At 35.3% G+C, this 20,997-nt stretch overlaps 1 protein-coding gene across 7 annotated transcripts in view; it reads left to right on the forward strand.

The window, feature by feature from the left end:
* The window catches only part of ATRX (ATRX chromatin remodeler), a 285,985-nt gene that overhangs the window by 112,489 nt on the left and 152,499 nt on the right, over nt 1–20,997 (forward strand). For all 7 annotated transcript variants that reach the window (XM_019955726.2, XM_019955722.2, XM_019955724.2 and 4 more), the window contains 3 exons: nt 3,049–3,121; nt 14,617–14,747; nt 15,440–15,616. In XM_019955726.2, coding sequence (XP_019811285.1) covers nt 3,049–3,121; nt 14,617–14,747; nt 15,440–15,616 — 381 coding nt within the window. The remainder of the gene's footprint in view (nt 1–3,048; nt 3,122–14,616; nt 14,748–15,439; nt 15,617–20,997) is intronic.

Here is a 20,997-nt window from a genome sequence, read left to right on the forward strand (position 1 = left end):
CAAACTTTGTAAAACTGATTTCCATGACAAAACAGCTTCCCTAGTGAAATCTGCATGTTTGATTTCAGATACTCATTTTCATCTCCCCAAATCTCACTTGACACATATGAGGGTTTCTATGAGAATTATAATTCTCATGCTTAGAACTGTTAATAACTATTTTAATAAGTAATATGTATTGATTAGCTCTTAATTAGAGATGGCAACATATGGCTAATACTCAAGAGGGTTCATGTCCCTTTTCTCATGTTTATATCCAGAAAAGCCTTGAGAATTCTGCACTTCAGGCAAGATGCCAGTCTCTCAACTGTTGGGAGGAATAAAATTTGTTGTTCATATTTTCTTCACTCAGGGTATTTCTTGGACTGATTATACTTTTAGATGTAAAAAAGGATAAATTTGTTAGGGAATGAACTCATCTAACAATTGGACATTGTCAACTATACTTAAATAAAAAAATAAATAAAAATTGGACTTTGTTGGTAAAAATACTTAGTCAGAAAAAAATATTCAGGGAATTGCAAATAAGCACTATGTTAAAAGCACTGATTTCCAGGATAAGTTTGGGTGTGAGTCAATGATAAGTGGCATTCCTTAAGAATTTGCTTGCCTGTATACAAAGCATGCTAAATTTATCTATTCTCCTAATACATCCAATTTAATTCAGGTGACAATTTTTATGAGCTCTTAAAAAGCCTACCCTGCTCCCATGAATTTAGAGGATTCCAATTTATTCAGCAATAGTTGGGAATCTATTACAGTGTACAACATTTTCTAGTTGGTCTCAGGAATGGCATGACTAACCATGATAAGGAACATCGTCCTAGGAGATTGCAGTCCAATGAGCAAGATAGACATAGATAAGTCATCATTTTTTTAAAAAAAAGAATACCAGGAGAAAGATGTAAAACTAAAACGAGTCTGTGTAATAAATAGTAGGTGAGCCAGTTATCCAAATATTGGAGGAAGACTTAAAAGAACAGGTAGTATTTGAACTCAGATTTGAAGAATGGGTCAAATTTTCAAAGATGTGGTAAGGAGGAACAGCACTAATATCACTGCTGCTGCTGCTCAGTCGCTTCAGTCGTGTCCGACTCTATGCGACCGCATAGATGGCAGCCCACCAGGCTCCCCCGTCCTTGGGATTCTCCAGGCAAGAATACTGGAGTGGGTTGCTGTTTCCTTCTCCAATGCATGAAAGTGAAAAGTGAAAGGGAAGTCGCTCAGTTGTGTCTGACGCTCAGCAACCCCATGGACTGCAGCCTTCCAGGCTCCTCCGTCCATGGGATTTTCCAGGCAAGAGTATTGGAGTGGGGTGCCATTGCCTTCTCCGAGTAATATCACTAATAATATTTAATTTGAGGATCGATCTGTTCGAATGAAGTATTTATTGTGAGTTTGCTAAGGTTAATTGGGACATTTACTTTTGTCTTTCTACAGTTAGCATATTTCTATCCTGAACCTGTAGGTGTCTGTGAATTTTTTTCTTCAACATTTTCTCCCAGTATTTTTTTATGAAAAAATGTTAAATATACCGAGGAATTTCTGCTGTTAACATTGTACTATATTTGCTTTATTGCATACTTTACTTTATATATCCTATCTATCTATCCATCAATGAACCTAACTTTTGCCCCCTCTTTTGTTTATTTTGAAATAATTATAAATTCACAGGAAGTTGAAAGAAAATATACAGGAGGTCTTGGATGTCTTTCATTAATTTCCCTCCAATGGTATCAATCTTTCATAATTATAGTACAGTGTCATAACCAGGAAACTGATGATTTATTCAGATTTCATCAGTTTTACATGCACTCCTTCATTTGTGTGTATGTGTGGTTGTGTGTGTGTAAGTATAGTTCTGTGCAAAATTTGTATCATGGGTAGCTTTGTATAGCTACCACAACAACCAATATATTGAACTGTTTCATTACCACAAGGTTCCCTTGTGCTACCTGTATGCACACTTCCTTTCATATCGCTATTCTTAACCTGTGGCAACTGTTAATCTGATTTCCATCTATGTAATTCTGTTATTTTGAGATGGAATCATGAAGTGTATAATCTTTTGAAATTGTCTTTCTTCACTCAGTGTAATTAATGCCCTTGAAATCTTTGATGCATTTGAATAATTCTCCCTGATTACTTCAGCATATATAGTGTTAACTAGGGTACAATGTTTGTTTTTGAGGCAAAATTTACATACAATGAAGTGTACAAATTTTCTTAATCTCTTTATGCTGCTGCTGCCGCCGCTAAGTTGCTTCAGTTATGTCCAACTCTGTGCGACCCCATAGACGGCAGCCCACCAGGCTCCTCTGTCCCTGGGATTCTCCAGGCAAGAATACTGGAGTGGGTTGCCATTTTGTTCTCCAATGCATGCATGCATGCTAAGTCGCTTCAGTCGTATCTGACTGTGTGCGACCCCATGGACAGCAGCCCACCAGGCTCCTCTGTCCATGAGATTCTTCAGGCAAGAATACTGGAGTGGGTTGCCATTTCCTTCTCCTAATCACTTTATAATTTTAATCAAAAGATAGAAATGTTACTTTTTGTAAGGAAATAAGTTTTACTGTACTTTCTCTGGGTGATTCTACTTATGAACACCATACAAATTCAAGTATATTTTACAGTTACTTGGTATCACCAAGTATTGGTAGCATTTAAAAAAAAAATTCTTCAGTGATACAGAAAAAGTTAGACATCTGCTAACTTTAAACGGGTCAGTAGAAAGCCTACTTCAGTGAGAAACTTACGCTAATATGATGGTGAATGATAAAATATTTGTTACTAGGAAGGATGAGCTTTAAAATTCTTGTGCTGTGGGAAGAAACTTTGAAATATATAAGATCCAACTATTTATTATTTTGCTGCTGACACTTCTTAAATTCCACATTGTATTTTCCTTATAAATTCTTTTTATTCATGTTTTGGATCCCAGAGTGTAGTTTAGGACTCACTAGTTCTTTTAAAGTTTTTGGCTTTCAGTTTTATTTTACATGGTTTTACTTATGTAGATAATTTTAAGTACACTTTTGTTCCCTCAAGGAGATGAAGCCTTATCTAAATCAGTGCCTGTCACAGTGGATGATGACGACGATGACAATGATCCTGAAAATAGGTATGATTCCATCTGTAAGGACTTCAAAAAGATTATAACACACCCTAGGCATGGGCACAAAGAGCAGCATCGGAATCGCAAGCAGGTTGTAGAAACCAGGAGTGCCAGCTTTAGAAAGACAGACTCACAGTCTTCCTCCAAGTTTCAAAGAAAGGCCAAAAAATGGGCTAACTCTGAAACCTTAAGAGAAAATAAATATAAATATCAACACACCCAGCATAGGGTGTGTTATAAATACAGCACTGTCAATTGTTATGTTTCATGTAAACTGTGATAAGTTTTTGAGAATATTTTAATTTTGACCAATTATTTATTAGTCAAAGTGAATCATGTCTCAAAAATTGGTGACAACAGAAATCTCTATCCTCAATATTTGATTATTGTTTTAAATTGCCATCCAATGTAGTGGTCCTATTCATTAAAACCTATTCAAAGTGGAAAAAAGGGGACTGCTCAGATGATTAAGAAATTGCTTTAAAAATAGAAGTATCTATTTGCACAGTGTCTAGACTGATTTAGATTTTAACAGTTTTTCAAATAAAATAGAAGTAGACAGTTTGATAGTGTTAACATTAATAATACTTAAATAATAGGTTTAAATGTGAACATTGTAGTCTGTACAGATTGACTTAACTAAGGGATAGCTGGGAGAAGAAAAAAAAGATACACCCATGTCTTAGCAATGAGGAATAAAGAAAGTGAAGATATTAAAAAATTTATGTTTTTTACGTATCTTTTAAACCCTTCCTGAACTAGAAGATCCCCCAACACTCATAATCTTCATGGAGACAATGTGGTGTAATGGATGGAATTTGGGGATAATGGGCATAAGAATATCTGACTTCTAGTTCTAACTTTTCTGTGTGATCTTGGAAAAGTGATTTTTGCCACAATTTTCTGTTCTCTAAAATGAAAAGATTGGATGAAATGTTCTCTGATTAATTCTGGCACCAAAAATCTATGATAGACTTGAGATTTTACTACAGAGTACTATATTAATCATCCATTTATTCCTAATAGTAAGCTCTAATAACTAAGAAAACATGAAGATAAACATTAATTTTTGTGTCATAATTTTGTAAGGAATTAACTGAGTTATTAAATGCTATGGGGCCAGCTGTCACTATAGTTTTGTTATGTCTTGCTGATGCTGACAGGTTTTTCTGTTTCAAAGATCAACATTCTCCTAATTAATAGGATAGCATTTTTATTAAGGTGAATGAACAATAATTTTTATTCTGTAGTTTTGATTAGAGCTTCAGCTCAGTTGCTCAGTCGTGTCTGACTCTTTGCGACCCCATGAACTGCAGCACACCAGGCCTCCCTGTCCATCACCAACTCCTGGAGTCCACCCAAACCCATGTCCATTGAGTCATTGATGCCATCTAACCATCTTATCCTCTGTCGTCCCCTTCTCCTCCTGCCCTCAATCTTTCCCAGCATCAGGGTCTTTTCAAATGAGTCAGCTCTCCGTATCAGGTGGCCAAAAGTATTGGAGTTTCAGCTTCAGCATCTGTCCCTCCAATGAACACCCAGGACTGATCTCCTTTAGGATGGACTGGTTGGATCTCCTTGCAGTCCAAGGGACTCTCAAGAGTCTTCTCCAACACCACAGTTCAAAAGCATCAATTCTTCTGTGCTTAGCTTTCTTCACAGTCCAACTTTCACATCCATACATGACTACTGGAAAAACCATATCCTTGACTAGACGGCCCTTTGTTGACAAAGTAATGTCTCTGCTTTTTAACATGCTGTCTAGGTTGGTCATAACTTTCCTTCCAAGGAGTAAGCATCTTTTAATTTCATGGCTGCAATCACCATCTGCAGTGATTTTGGAGCCCAGAAAAATGAAGTCAGCCACTGTTTCCACTGTTTCCCCATCTATTTCCCATGAAGTGATGGGACCGGATGCCATGATCTTAGTTTTCTGAATGTTGAGCTTTAAGCCAACTTTTTCACTCTCCTCTTTCACTTTCATCAAGAGGCTCTTCAGTTCTTCTCCACTTTCCGCCATAAGGGTGGTGTCATCGGCATATCTGAGGTTATTGGTATTTCTCCGGGCAATCTTGATTCCAGCTTGTGCTTCTTCCAGCTCAGCGTTTCTCATGATGTACTCTGCATAGAAGTTAAATAAGCAGGGTAACAATATATAGCCTTTTCCTATTTGGAACCAGTCTGTTGTTCCATGTCCAGTTCTAAATGTTGCTTCCTGACCTGCATACAGGTTTCTCAAGAGGCAGGTCAAGTGGTCTGGTATTCCCATTTCTTTCAGAATTTTCTACAGTTTATTGTAATCCACACAGTCAAAGGCTTTGGCATAGTCAATAAAGCAGAAATAGATGTTTTTCTGGAACTCTCTTACTTTTTTGTTGATCCAGCAGATGTTGGCAATTTGATCTCTTGTTCCTTTACCTTTTCTAAAACCAGCATGAACATCAGGAAGTTCACAGTTCACATATTGCTGAAGCCTGACTTGGAGAATTTTGAGCATTACTTTACTAGCGTGTGAGATGAGTGCAATTGTGCGGTAGTTTGAGCATTCTTTGGCATTGCCTTTCTTTGGGATTGGAATGAAAACGGACCTTTTCCAGTCCTGTGGCCACTGCTGAGTTTTCCAAATTTGGTGGCATATTGAGTGCAGCACTTTCACAGCATCATCTTTCAGGATTTGAAATAGCTCAACTGGAATTCCATCACCTCCACTAGCTTTGTTCTAGTGGAGCTTAGTCACGGATAAACTCAGGTGCTGTTGTCTACTTATTTTTTGATTAAACATATATATCCAGTTTTTTTCAAATTTCATTAAATTTTATGTTACAGGCATTTAAATTTTATCCTTTTAGCATGCTTTAATTCGTGTTCATTTATTTATATTATTTTCTTGTAAATTATATGGCCTCAAATGTTATTGAAAGGCTAATGTTTAAAACATGGTATATCCTAATTTGCTTATGGGTTATGAACCTTAATTTCATATTTAACCACCAAATAAATGTCATTAGGGTACAATAATTTTTGTGTTAGAGCTTGTCAAAATATAATTTTTCTTTTAAGTTACTTGATCATATCTCTCTGTAACTGGCAGGTATTTTATTGAAAGGCATCTTTAATTCCATCTTTTATTTGTGATTAAAAAAGTACAACCATGTTGAGTACTTTTGAGAAGAATTTTCCTTTGAGCATGTTTTTCTTTATATCCAGTTTAATGTGCTTTTATAAAATATACCATTAATAACTTGTTTCATATCCAGTATACCAAAGAGGTATCTAATACCCATGTATTATCTAATAATTGGGATATAATACCTTTTTGAATTATTTTAGTATAGACAATGTACTTGAGCATATTTGAATATGCACTAAGAAAGTTTTAAAACTTTGTTTTCAGATCATGATAAAGTCTCAGTTATTTTTTACCTTTTACATTTTTGAGTAGGATATATTTTAGTAGACAGCATATTGTAATGATGTATAAATTTGTACACAATTGTGTATAAATTTCATATGCTTTGCCTTTTTAGCAGTATTGTAACACGTTTTCACTGTTGATATTTATGGACAAGTAAATAGTGTATTAATGCAAATGGTTAATTATTTGGATGCAATAAATGTCTATAAAACTTTTTTCTTGTTCAAGCATTTAATTTTTATTATAATCGCTCTTTTCATGAGAGTTGAAACAATTTGTTAGAGCCAAGATATGCAAGCTAGTTTATAGTTAACAATGTTTTGGTATTTTTGAAATTGAGGAAGTGAATACTTTATAATTCTTAAAACATATGTTCTCATATATAGCATATATACTTACCTATGTGTGTCAAAGTTTTATGACAGATTTCATTATAATTTATCTTTTTCATTTTAAAGTTATAGTAGGTTTTGAGGTAATTTAAAGAACTTAATCATGTCCTGAATATTTTAGTAGGTGTGAATAAATAAGTTTGTTATTTTAGCATGCTATTATATAGTATCATTCGTATTCAAAAGTAAATGTATGCTATTGTGAGATAGAGTGGTCTAACTTGTAAAATAATTTCTATTTAATTACATTTAGTAAACAGTGATAAAAGTTATAGGTTGAGCAACAGTTTAACTTTTATAATTTTTGTTTCAGCTTTTTAGAAAAAATATAAATAGATGAACTTTATATTTTGAATTTTGTATAACAGAATTTAATTCAGATTTTATAACAGACTTTATATACTTTTGGAAGGGAAAATGATATCAGTTTGTTAGATTATTTAAATTATACATGTAATTTTAAAGTCATTTATTTGAATGTGCCATTATGTTAATGTTGCCTTTCAAATGGGTTTAAATTGATTCTTTCATTAAAAGGATATTTAATGTTTGTTTTCATACCTGCACTGTGAATTAGCCTCAGTCATAACATAGTAGTGTATTTAAGATCAATAGTGATGGTGTTGAGGATTATTAAATCAGGCTTTTCTTTAGAGGTTGCATGTTAAACTATCACTGAAGAATCCATCCACCTCCAAAAGAATTATTTTCAGAATATTCTTTATTTGTATTTTTTACAGGGTGTGGAAAAAATTTAAAATTGAGCTTTTAAAGGAAAAAAACTAGATTGTCAGAATTTTTCCTAAACCTGCAAATTTTTTAAATCCAAAATTAGCTTAAAATTGAGGCTTTTTATATGTATATCCTCTGCTAACTGCTAAGTCACTTCAGTCACGTCCAACTCTGTGCGACCCCATAGACGGAAGCCCACCAGGCTCCCCCGTCCCTGGGATTCTCCAGGCAAGAACACTGGAGTGGGTTGCCATTTCCTTCTCCAGTGCGTGAAAGTGAAAAGTGAAAGGGAAGTTGCTCAGTCGTGTCTGACTCTTAGCGACCCCATGGACTGCAGCCTACCAGGCTCCTCCGTCCATGGGATTTTCCAGGCAAGAGTACTGGAGTGGGGTGCCATTGCTGCCACACATATATATATTAATATTTACTTTATAGTAGAAAAATGCTTAGTTAGGTCGACTAATATTGCATAGTTTTTCTCATAATTTCTCTCAGTGGGGCTAATTTTTTTCATAGAAGCAAAATTTGATGTGGAGATTGCTTAAAGAAATTGCCCATTGTTAATAGAATTTCTGCTTCATTATTGTGGGACTACGTTGTAGCCTTAGTTTTTCCAGTTGTTATACCATTTGGTACTACTTTGCTTTTCAGACTGGAAAACATACAAATGATTATTTTTTTCCCCTACTAGCTTGGTGTATCCTCTTGATGTAGGCTCTGTGCTATTAATCAAGCATGTTTTGGGAAGTGATTAATGATTCCTGGATATTTTTCATTCTAATAAAGATATGTGATGATTGTTTACTTGGCTTCAGCAAAGATTATTGGCTCTAATATATGTCAAGTCCCTTCGACATACGACTTTGGTTTCTTTTTTAAGCACGTTTACAAATGTTCATCTTCTATATATGTCTTTAGCTGTTCTCTACAAATTTGCTAAACTGCAATAATTTTTTTCTGTGAATTTTTTTTCATAGTGCTCCTATTTGATTTGCAAAATTGCTTTAGTTTTCATTGAGCTTTAAAAACAAAGATAGGTTTTAAATGAGTATTTTACTTGTTTTATGTTTGAATAAGGGTTTTAAATATCTGGCAATTTTAAGGCAATTTTTTTTTCAATTTGCTTTGTCTTTCCAGTGCAGGTAAGTATTGTAAGTCAAGTATAATACAGGTGGTCTAGCCACTAGATATAATCTACCTGAGATATAAACATTTTATGTTCAGCCTTTTTTTCTATTTTCTATTGTTTGGTGATATTGGGACTTTCAGAAAATGAGAAAAAGCTCCCATCCCCACTCCCCAAAAAAGAGAGAGTTTGGATTTTCTAGGGTGAGCAAAAACGGTTCATCTTTATGACTATATAGTCTTTGGATTTTGAAAATAAAATTAAGGCAAATTCTTTGATTTTACTTTTCAAGTATTGAATATAAAAAAATTGAACTAGTTCTTTAGTATGATCAAATTTCCTAAATTAATATCAATGTTAATAAATTTCTTATTAAAATTTTCTCTAAAATTGGCTTAGATTTTTACATAAAATCAGGAAATACACATTTTGTAATTTGAGCCCATGTATAAATTGTTAATAAACTTTGACTTCTTAATTTCATACAGCTTTTATCTTTCTACTCCTAAGATTTTTTTAAAGTTATTTGATACTAATTTTAAGTAAACGGTGATGTTTTTCATTAAGTGCAAACATTATAGAACATGTGACTAAAATATTTCAAGGTGTTGTTTAGCTTTTTGGTTATTTAGTGATTTCATCGTTAACTCACGAATAGCACTCTCTTTAGGTATAGATGATTATGCCTTGGTTATATTTTTTTCATAGAAAGGGTCATATCAAGATACTGGGTTGGTCAAAAAGTTCATTCAGGTTTAACCCAGTATCAGTTTTGGAGCCTTCCCTGGTGGTCCAGCGATTAGGACTCTGTTTCCACTGCAGTGGGGTTGGATTTGATTCAAGCCTAGCCAAGTGACCAAAAAAGAAAGCTAATTTTGAACCAGAGTTTAAAAAAATACTAATACAGATTTTGAAGATGAGGAATTCCTTTGTAGTTCTATGAAATGTTTATCTTTTATTCTCAACCTGAAGTATATAATATTTGTTAAAACAAAGCGTCCCTCCATACTAGAGGGATATGTGTTCCTCACCCTGTTCTCAAAAAAATTTTTATTGTGAGAAATTTTATTTATTCAACATTTTTTGACTGTAGTTATTTGAATTGTTTTATAGATCAACCTTTTACATATGGTGTGTTGTTTTAGTATTGCATTTACTTAGACAGTTGTTTTTTATCTCTAAAACTATAATCTTATTCAGAATTCTCTGTTTTAACTATTCTTTTGTGATATTATGCACAGAATGCAAAAAAAATTAATTTGTCACCTTTGTGTATGGATCCACAGTATTTTGGCCTTCTAAAAATGTGGTTTCATTTAGTATGAAACGAGATGCCAGCCCAGGTTCAATGCATGATACTGGATGCTTGGGGCTCGTGCACTGGGATGACCCAGAGGGATGGTATGGGGAGAGAGGAGGGAGCAGGGTTCAGGATGGGGAGCACATGTATACCTGTGATGGATTCATTTTGATATTTGGCAAAACTAATACAATTATGTAAAGTTTAAAAATAAAATAAAATCAAAAGCATCAAAAAAAAAAAATAAAAATGTGGTTTCATTTAGTAATTTTCTTCAACCCTATTTTCAGAATCTCTTGAAAGATAAAGACATTAGATTGTTGGGGATATCTGAAATGGTCTATCGGTATTTTAGAGATAGTGCATGCTAGATGAAAGATGTTTACAACTCTTTTTTTAAATCTTTAAAAATGAAAGCTTTAATTCTTTCATTTTCTAAATACATAATCTTAAAAATTAGTGAAAACTTAAAAATCAGTGAGATATCTTTAAGAATGTGACTTTAGTGTATTGCCCTAAGCACTCATTAATTAGCACAGTAGTAGTGAATAAGTAGAAAATATAGACTAACATAGTAAAATTAGTAGCAGATTGGGATTTAGGAGCTTAGATTGTACTTCTGGCTTTGCCACTTATTAGCTTTGTTTCTTTGGCCAAGTCATTTCCCCTTTTTAAGCCTGTTTCCTCATCTATGAAATGACAAACTTGGACTCTGAGGTCCTTTCTTCAGCTCTAACATTTTGTGTTGCTTTTGTAATGGCTGTTTCTCTAAAATTCCCTGGTGCAAGAGATTCTCTTGATTATTCCTTTTTAAGAAACCGAGTGTTTTGAATTATCAATTTTTCTACCAGCCAAGAGGTGCTTTACTTTCTTTTCCTGTTTGAGTGCTTAAACAAGAGGCATTACTAATTTCCTTTCTAGGAAGGATCAGAATTGCCAAAGGCTTTCTTGGCTCGCTTGCTCTCTGTGTGATTGCTCATTTGTCTTTGCATTGTTGGCTTCATTCCTTATTTTATTTTTGCTTTATTTTAGTAGCTGGTGGTGCAAGGATAATAAGGCATTATCTTATCTTGGTATTCATTATGTAATTTAGAAGACTTAGCTTGTTTGAGTTTTGAGGTTCTATTATTTATTCTTTTATGCTACCACTTCTGATCATTGTTTGTGGGTTTTTACCCTCCTTTCCATATTGTTTTGCTTTCTTCCCATCTCCTTTCCTTCCCTTTCAGGAAAATGGGGAAGTAGCTCCATTACTTCTGGCTCTGCCAGGTTTTCTGCCACAAGTGTGGCACAACTAGTGCCTCTGATGCTTCTGATAGAGTTGTGACTGCTTTGCATGCTATACCTGCCCCAAGATGTTGTGTTGAGTATTGAGATTCTAGGGGCAGTACCTTGTTGCCTGGATGATTTTCTCAGAAACATCCTGGAAAACCTCAAGAAAGGAAACTTCAGAGCAAACAGAATCAACTGGGGATCATGACTATACATCCATCACATGCATTCCAGCATGGGTCTAGCTGAGGCCTCCAAAATGATGCTTTCCCAGCCTGAGCTGTTTCTCAAGTGATGATGTCCTTGAAGTTTCTGTGGCCCGTGACTCAAGAGTTAATGTAGTGGAGTTTCCCTTAAAGAATCTCACTGCAGGCTTTGTAGACGGGACACATCTCACCTCAACATGTTTAAATACTCAGGTTGAAGGTCAGCCTCAGCCCTTGGGTCTTTCAAATTAAGTTCTAACTTTGAGTTGTAGGTTATGTGATGGGCTAGTTGTATGATACATTAAGTCTTTGACCTATTGGACTTAAGCCATCAGCCATTATTTATGCAAAATTATCTTATTATTCTTTTTAGGGCTTAATGTATATGGCTACTCATTAGGCTTTCCTTTGCTCAAAAGGCAAATCTAAAACATCTTAGTAAGGTAAAGCTTAGGGAATCTCCATTACTCTGTATAACTTTCAGTTTGGAGAAGAATGAGCATTCTCTATAATTTTTTTTGCATCTAAAGTATCTGTAATTGTTCTGTATATTATGACTTTATTGAAGGTTGTTGATAAATCAAGTAATTCTTCAGTGTGCAGATCTCATTTCATTTTCCATGATTTATTGTGTGATTTTTCAGTTGGTATAGAATCTTATTATCTTACGTATTTCATGTTAGTTTTTTCATGACAGCCTAGAATTTTAGTATTTGTAAGTTTACATGTTTTGACTTTTCATTTAGTAGACTTACTAGGAATCTAGAGTTCGAAAGAAGAAATATGTGGTTTCCTAAAATTAACAACCAAGTCTTTATAGATTATATGGAGCTTATGACATTTTTTAAACTTGTAAATGCAAACTAAAATCAGGTGATTGAACTAACCTTTAGAGTAACTAAATTAATAATTGTATTCTTGTTTGCTATTATTATACCACTCAAATGGTGATATAAGATCTTGTAACTGCACGTAAACTGTGTTTTTCTATTTATAACCTAGTATCCAGTGCTTCATATTATGTGTACACACACGTGCACATACACTTATTCATTCCAAATCTGTGTTTTTACTCAAATTGGCTTGAAAAAGTCTTTCCTTGTTCATGGGAAATGATGATGTGGTATGTATAAAAGATAATTTTAGAGAGTTTTTCCAGAAGGATGCTTTTAATTAAAGAGTCACTCTTTATTTTGAAACTGTCTCCTAATTTGTGGAGGGTATGTTTATACTTTATAAAATGATGAAATAAATGATATTTGGGTTTAATTTTTTTTCTTGGCAAAATGTAAGTTGTCCCCATTTTAAAAACCTTTACTATGTACAGTCCAAACCATGTACAGTTAGGAAACCACTGATGTAGAAGTTTAAACTTAGTCTCTCTCAGTTGTGTCCAACTCTCTGTGACCCCATGGACTGTAGCCCGCCAGGCTCCTTGGTCCTAGGGATTTTCCAATCAAAAATACTGGAGTGGATTGCCATTCCCCTCTCCAGGGGAATCTTCCCAACCCAGGGGTTGAACCCAGGTCTCCTGCATTGCAGGTGGATTCTTTGCCATCTGAGCCACCAGTGCAACTCTAGTAGGATTTAAATTGGAATGATCTAATCTCCACTTAATTAAAATGCAAATCAAGTTAGAAATCCTCAGAAAAGCTAACTCATCTGTGGTTTCCTCTTGCAATTTGTGTAGCTCTCTCTGTTGTCTAAATGTTCCTTATCTATCTGTTTAGGAAGGAAGGACCAAAGGGCATATCAGCATTTATGAAAGTGATTAGCTATTTTGTTTGCTTTAGTCTGCCTAGGTGCTTTTGCTATATATCTTTGAATATAAATTGCAATGAGCAATCTGTCTTTCAAATAAAATTAAGAAAACATTAACATACATTAACACCTCCTACCATTGAATGAATTCTTGATTTAATGTGAGTTCATGTTAATAAATAAAAATAATTTCAAATTTAAAAATAACAAAAGTCTCTTAATTCTAGCTCCAAGATTTTGACTGAGCTAGAGTCATTCATGATTACAGAGTAGATGTTTATCCATATAGAAGCTAGTTCAGGGAAAACCAAGAATCATGCCAACTTTTGAGCCTTTATATAAGGTTTCCCTTTGTTATTCTGATTTATGAATTTATATCTAAAGGTGCAAATTACCTCATCTTACACAAAAATTGTTTTTATCTTACACTTTTTGATATCTTCCTTTAGTGCAAACATGAAAATTTATTAGGAATATATTTTATTTTAACATAAGATGGTATTAAATATTTTCTCATGCTTTGAGCAGTTTATTTTTTTGTTGGCAAATTGGTCTTTGAGGAGCATCCGGAAAAATTTTGGTATGCTTTAGGCTAATGCATTATCTTACTTTTTTGGAAAGTAAAAACTTTTTGATAGTAATTTGTGTTCTTTAACTATGTACATAGTAAATAGCACTCTTGCCCCTTTTCTGCCTTAGTTTGAATATTATTAGGGATTTTTTATTGCTTTAGTATTGTAATATATGTTGTATACTTTCATTTGATTAGAAGAATTTATGCACTAAATTGAAATTTAAGAGCCAAAAATGTTATTCACTAGTTTGAGGCACTGTTTCACAATAGTGGTTTATTAGACACTGATTTTCTAAGAATATGTTTTACTGTTGAATAAATCCTTTCATGTGGAGTTTTGTGTTGAAATGCCATTTGTTTGAATGAATTGATTTACTATTGTGGGCCTGTCTGATACTGTAGTTGTCAGATGGTGGCAGCAGAGCAAGTAGAGGATTGGAAGGATATCCAGCATGAAGTTGCAACTGGTGAAAACTGTAGAAACATCCCTGAGATTTTTAAGTATATTGTGAAATTGAATAGAACTGGGAGAAAATCAGTGCTAAGAGCATTTTCAAAAGTTTTGGTTAGTACTTTAAATTAAAATAGACTTTGATAGACTTATTTATAATAAAAATCTATTGAAAAAATTATTTCTATTTTGATATATATAATTCCATTTGTTTTTAATTTGTAATACTTGACCACCAAATATATAGTTTTTATTGTCTTTTTATTCTCGAGAATTGCCAAGAAGATGCTTTTAGAAGAAATTAAAGCCAATCTTTCCTCTGATGAGGATGGATCTTCAGATGAGTCAGAAGAAGGGAAGAAAAGAACTGGAAAACACAATGAAGAAAACCCTGGAGATGAGGGTGAGTTCCCCAGAGAGAAGTGTGACGTGAAATGAAGTGAAGTGAAGTGAAATGGTAGTTGCAGTCGTATCCAACTCTGTGACCCCGTGGATTGTAGCATGCCAGGGTCCTCTGTCCATAGGATTCTCCAGGCAAGAATACTGGAGTGGGTTGCCATTTCCTTCTCCAGGGTCTTCCCAACCCAGTGATTGAACCCAGGTCTCCCACACTACAGTCAGATTCTTTACTATTTGAGCCACCAGGGAAGCCAGAGAGAAGTATAGGATGTCATAATTTGGTTGTTTGACCAGTTCAGTCTTTGAAGACTGACCATGAAATCTCTTAATAATATATGTTTGAAGTTTATTACAACGTTTAAAACATTGCTACCATTAATCCTTTTGAATATCTGGTAATAATTGTGCAAATTTTGTCAGTCACTGCCAATAAATATATGGGTTGTAAAGCAAAATATCTTTTACCTTTTAAAAATCTATAAATGTATATTGGTGATATTTCATTGCTACTTAATGATAGTAATAGATCAAGTGTGATGTATGAGATTGCTTGGTATCAACAATTTAACAAGGTAAGTATGCAGCTCTGATCAGTTCCATAAATCATGATAATTATCTACAAACAGAATATGTAGGTGTACAACATTTTAAAGGAAAAAAGGCTGAAGGTTTTAATGATTTGTTTTCTCCATTTAGAAATAAAAAATCAAGCCATTTCTGAATCAGATTCAGATTCTGAAGAATCTAAGAAGCCAAGATACAGACATAGGCTTTTGAGACACAAGCTGACTCTGAGTGATGGAGAATCTGGAGAAGAAAAAAAGATGAAGCCTAAAGAGCACAAAGAAGCCAAAAGCAGAAATAGAAGGAAGGGTAAGATATTTTAATTTTGATAGTGAACAACGTACTGGTTCATACTGATAAAGAACATACCTGCTCCAACAATTGACCACCTATATTAGGTGAGTGTCTGCACACTGACAACAGCTATTCTGAGAGTGAAATAAAGAATTTAGAGTGGGAAGGTAACCCAGAAACTTGAGAGATGACAAAGAATATTTTTGACCTTTAGCAGTCATATACATCTAGATTAAAAAGATAAATATGACAATAAATAAAATATGCATTAAGGTCATGTGGAAGATATAAGACTGTCTGTAACTATAGGAAGAAATAATGCTTTCCTGAGGAAAGATAGAAGATATAGTTAATTTGGATAGATTTATGCAAGCTTATGTGTAAAACTTACATGTAGCCAGATTAATTTTTTATTACATTAAATTGTGTCTTTCTGCACTGAGTTAGTTACATGTTTCCAACATCATGGTAAACATTGAGGATATAAAATGAATAAAGAAATCACTGTTTTAAAAAAAAAAAAAGAAATCACTGTTTTATATGATAGTTTTCAACCTGGCTACACATGCAGAACACTTGGGGGATTTAAAAATACACCTTCCTATGTCAGGGCTCCACCTCTAGCCAATTGAAGCATAATTGATGGTGGTGGGAACCTAGGTATCCATACGTATTAAAAGTATCTCTCAAATGATTTGGATATGTAGCCAGTTTTGGTAGTCACAGGTTTAATAAGAATTACTGACATTAGTATTATAAGAACTTGTAGTACCATGAAGGTTGTCTTGTGTAACAAATGTAAGTTAAGATGTGGCATAAAGAGGATTTCTTTAGCTTCTTAGGGGTTGGGGTTATCAACAGAGAAGACTTGACAAAGATGGAGAGTTTCATCCAGCAGATAAAGTTCTAAATGGGGAGAAGGTAGATTTGTTGTTAAAATTTATAATATAAGCAGGGAAAAAGTTTTAAAAACCTCTGCAAATTGTTTAGCACATGGTGGAGGGGATGCAATTCATGTGGTATGGCTGGAATATAGAAGGGAGTAAGGAAAGGAACAGCAGGAAATTAGGCTGGACCAATAAGACAGAGATCAGATACTGTAGATCCTTGTAAGCCTGTTCCTCAAATTGGAGTACTTGACAGTGGACTCATGGGTACATGAGGCTGTAGAGTGAATATGGTACATCTCTGTGGTGTGTTCATTTTACTTGAGAGTTGGTGGAGAGCATTCTCATATTAAATAATATATATTGAGCAATTAAATGTGAACTTTTCCTGAGGATTTTGGCTAACAAGAAGTTCAAAGAAAGTTTATTCTTCTTTGGGACAGACTTTGAAGACTTTATTACCCAATTCCTGTCAGGCAGATTAACGCCACTATGAATAAGAAAGCATTTTTGGAAATATCTGAGAAGTACATTGGCTCTATAGAATGGAGAGCCTTTGAAAAGTTAAAAAAAATTTTTAATTTTAAAAATTATTTTTATATCATAGCTGTATTGAGACATAATTTTAAAATCATACAGTTTACCTGCTTACAGTGTACAGTATTTTTTTAGTATATTCACAGAGAGGTGCCACTATTTAAAAAGCTGTTTAAGGTATATATATATACAGAAAAGCATATATTTCATAAGTGGACAGCTTTTAGAGAAATTATTTATTTATTTGGTTGCCCTGGGTCTTAGTTGTGGCAAGCAGAGTTTTTTTCTGGTTGCAGCATTTGAACTCTTAGTTGCGGCATGTGGGATCTAGTTCCCTGATCAGGGATAGAACCCAGGCCCCCTGCATTGGGAACATGGAGTCTTAGCCACTGGACCATCAGGGAAGTCTCTGTAAGTGGAAATCTAGATGAACATGTTCAGCACCTAGATAAAGGCACAAGACATTCATTAGCAGCATTCAAGATTCATAACTTCAGTACAGCCACTCATTGTTCCCTTGAAAGGTTTCAACTAAGGATGTAATATGGTCAGATTAGTTGCCTGTTATTCTGTGAGACTGAGGGCTTTGATCCAATAAGCAGGAGAAATATCAATAACTGCAGATACGCAGATGATATCACCCTTATGGCAGAAAGCGAAGAGGGGGTAAAGAGCCTCTTGATGAAAGAGGAGAGTGAAAAAGCTGGTTTAAAACTCAACATTAAAAAAACTAAGATCATGGCATCCAATTCCATTACTTCATGGCAAATAGATGGGGAAATGATGGAAACTATGACAGAGTTTATTTTCTTGGGCTCCAAAATCACTGCAGATGGTGACTGCAGCCATGAAATTAAATGACACTTGCTCCTTGGAAGAAAAGCTATGACCAACCTAGACAGCATATTAAAAAGCAGAGACATTACTTTCCTGACAAAGGTCCATCTAGTTAAAGCTGTGGTTTTTCCAGTACATGTATGCATGTGAGAGTTGGACCATAAGGAAAGCTGAGCAGTGGAGAATTGATGCTTTTGAATTGTTTTGTTGGAGAAGACTTTTGAGAGTCCCTTGGACTACAGGGGGATCCAACCAGTCCATCTTAAAGGAAATCAACCCTGAATATTCATTGGAAGGACTGATGCTGAAGCTGAACCTCTAATACTTTGGCCACCTGATGCAAAGAGCTGACTCATTTGAAAAGACCCTGATGCTGGGAAAGATTGCGGGCAGGAGGAGAAGGGGACAATAGAGGATGACATGGTTGGATGGCATCACCGACTCAATGGACATGAGTTTGAGGAAGCTCTGGGAGTTGGTGATGGACAGGGAAGCCTGGTGTGCTGCAGTATATGGAGTTGCAAAGACTCGGACACGACTGAGCGGCTGAACTGAGCTGAAGGCTTTGAATCTATTTGGAGGATATTGCCATAGTTGATGTCAAGTTCAGTTGTCCTAGTATATGTATAATAATGAGATTACCCAGCAGAGCTGTAATGTTGTACAAATAGAAGGCTAGGGAAAGAATCTTGCAATCCTGAGCATTTAAAGGGCTATGGGACAACAGCTATCTATTAAAGAAGAGGAGGAAGGTACCCCTTCCCCACACACGCATATACTTAATATGCCTTGGACATTTTCATGTAAACAAATAAATAATAGTACCTCATTTGGTGAATGCATTTTTCATAAATTTCTTTGCAACATGACTACAAGCTGGTCTTTCAGATTCTATAAAGGAACTGAGTGATTTAACATATTAGAAAACAGCATGATTTCCCGTGCATCTTCAAAAGGAGAAATACTAATTTTGCCTCTGAGGCTTATTAGCTCAGGAATATAGATTCGTTTACTAGGTCAAATAGGACTTCCCAGGTGGCTCATTGATAAAGAACCCATCTGCCAAGCAGGAGACATGAGTTTGATCCCTGGGTTGGGAAGATTCCCTGGAGAAGGAAATGGCAACCCACTCTAGTATTCTTGCCTGGGAAGTCCCATGGACAAAAGAGACTGGTGGGTTACAGTCCATGGCTTCACAGAGAGTGAGACACGACTTAGCAACTAAATAGTAGTGTTGGCAGCAACTGTGGGCCAAATACATTTGAAATGTTTTATTGAAACCCAAGTTTTCTGTGACCTGTGTTTCCACTGTCCTTTTCTGTGGGTAACTTATAATCCAACTTTTTTTTTTTCGTGTTTTTGTGTAGAAGGAAGTAAACTAAAATTCTATCTTATTTACGTTTCTAATAAAGATTAATGTAATAGAGATTGACACTACATTCGGAATTGCACCATTTTCCAAGTTTTGCAAACTCTTGTGTCTCTATATTGTCTGGAAACTTATGATGGGCAATAGGGAAAAATCAGAAGCTAATAGCTTAATTATTAAATCAAGTGTAACGTGAACATTTTCACCTAAATTTGAAAAAATATGTAAAAGTTATTTTCGTGGTAATTTCAAGAATGCAGTGATTGCCTTTATAGTAGATTATAGTAGGTTCATGTTATTTTTCTCATGTACTATCAGTCAGTCAGTTCACTCACTCAGTCATGTCTGACTCTTTGCGACCCCATGAACTGCAGCACGCCAGGCCTCCCTGTCCATTACCAACTCCTGGACTTAACTCAAACTCATGTACATCGAGTTGGTGATGCCATCTCATCCTCTGTCGTCCCCTTCTCCTCCTGCCCCCAATCCCTCCCAGCATTAGAGTCTTTTCCAATGAGTCAACTCTTCGCATGACGTGGCCAAAGTATTGGAGTTTCAGCTTTAGCATCCTTCCTTCCAAAGAACACCCAGGACTGATCCCCTTTAGAATGGACTGGTTGGATCTCCTTGTAGTCCAAGGGACGCTCAAAAGCTTTCTCCAACACCACAGTTCAAAATCATCAATTCTTCAGGGCTCAGCTTTCTTCACAGTCCAACTCACATCTATACATGACCACTGGAAAAACCATAGCCTTGACTAGACAGACCTGTGTTGGCAAAGTAATGTCTCTGTTTTCAATATGCTATCTAGGTTGGTCATAAATTTCCTTCCAAGGAGTAAGTGTCTTTTAATTTCATGGCTGCAGTCACCACCTGCAGTGATTTTGGAGCCCCCCAAAATAAAGTCTGACAATGTTTCCACTGTTTCCCCATCTGTTTCCCATGAAGTGACAGGACGAGATGCCATGATCTTAGTTTTCTGAATATTGAGCTTTCAGCCAACTTTTTCACTCTCCTCTTTCACTTTCATCAAGAGGCTTTTTAGTTCCTCTTCACTTTCCGCCATAAGGGTGGTGTCATCTGCATATCTGAGGTTATTGATATTTCCCCTGGCAATTTTGATTTCAGTTTGTGCTTCTTGCAGCCCAGCATTTCTCATGATGTACTCTGCATATAAGTTAAATAAGCCGGATGACAATATACAGCCTTGACGTACTCCTTTTCCTATTTGGAACCAGTCTGTTGTTCCATGTCCAGTTCTAACTGTTGCTTCCTGACCTGCATACAGGTTTCTCAAGGGGTAGGTCAGGTGGTCTGGTATTCCCATCTCTTGAAGAATTTTCCACAGTTCATTGTGGTCCACACAGTCAAAGGCTTTGGCACAGTCAATAAAGCAGAAATAGATGTTTTTCTGGAACTCGCTTGCTTTTTCCATGATCCAGCGGATGTTGGCAATTTGATCTCTGGTTCCTCTGCCTTTTCTAAAACCAGCTTGAACATCTGGAAGTTCACGGTTCATGTATTGCTGAAGCCTGGCTTGGAGAATTTTGAGCATTACTTTACCAGCATGTGAGATGAGTGCAATTGTGTGGTAGTTTGAGCATTCTTTGGCATTGCCTTTCTTTGGGATTGGAATGAAAACTGACTTTTTCCAGTCCTGTGGCCACTGCTGAGTTTTCCAAATTTGGTGGCATATTGAGTGCAGCACTTTCACAACATCATCTTCCAGGATTTGAAATAGCTCAGCTGGAATTCCATCACCTCCA

This window comes from Bos indicus, chromosome X (assembly GCF_029378745.1).
Source record: "Bos indicus isolate NIAB-ARS_2022 breed Sahiwal x Tharparkar chromosome X, NIAB-ARS_B.indTharparkar_mat_pri_1.0, whole genome shotgun sequence".
NCBI classification, from domain to species: Eukaryota; Metazoa; Chordata; class Mammalia; order Artiodactyla; family Bovidae; genus Bos; species Bos indicus.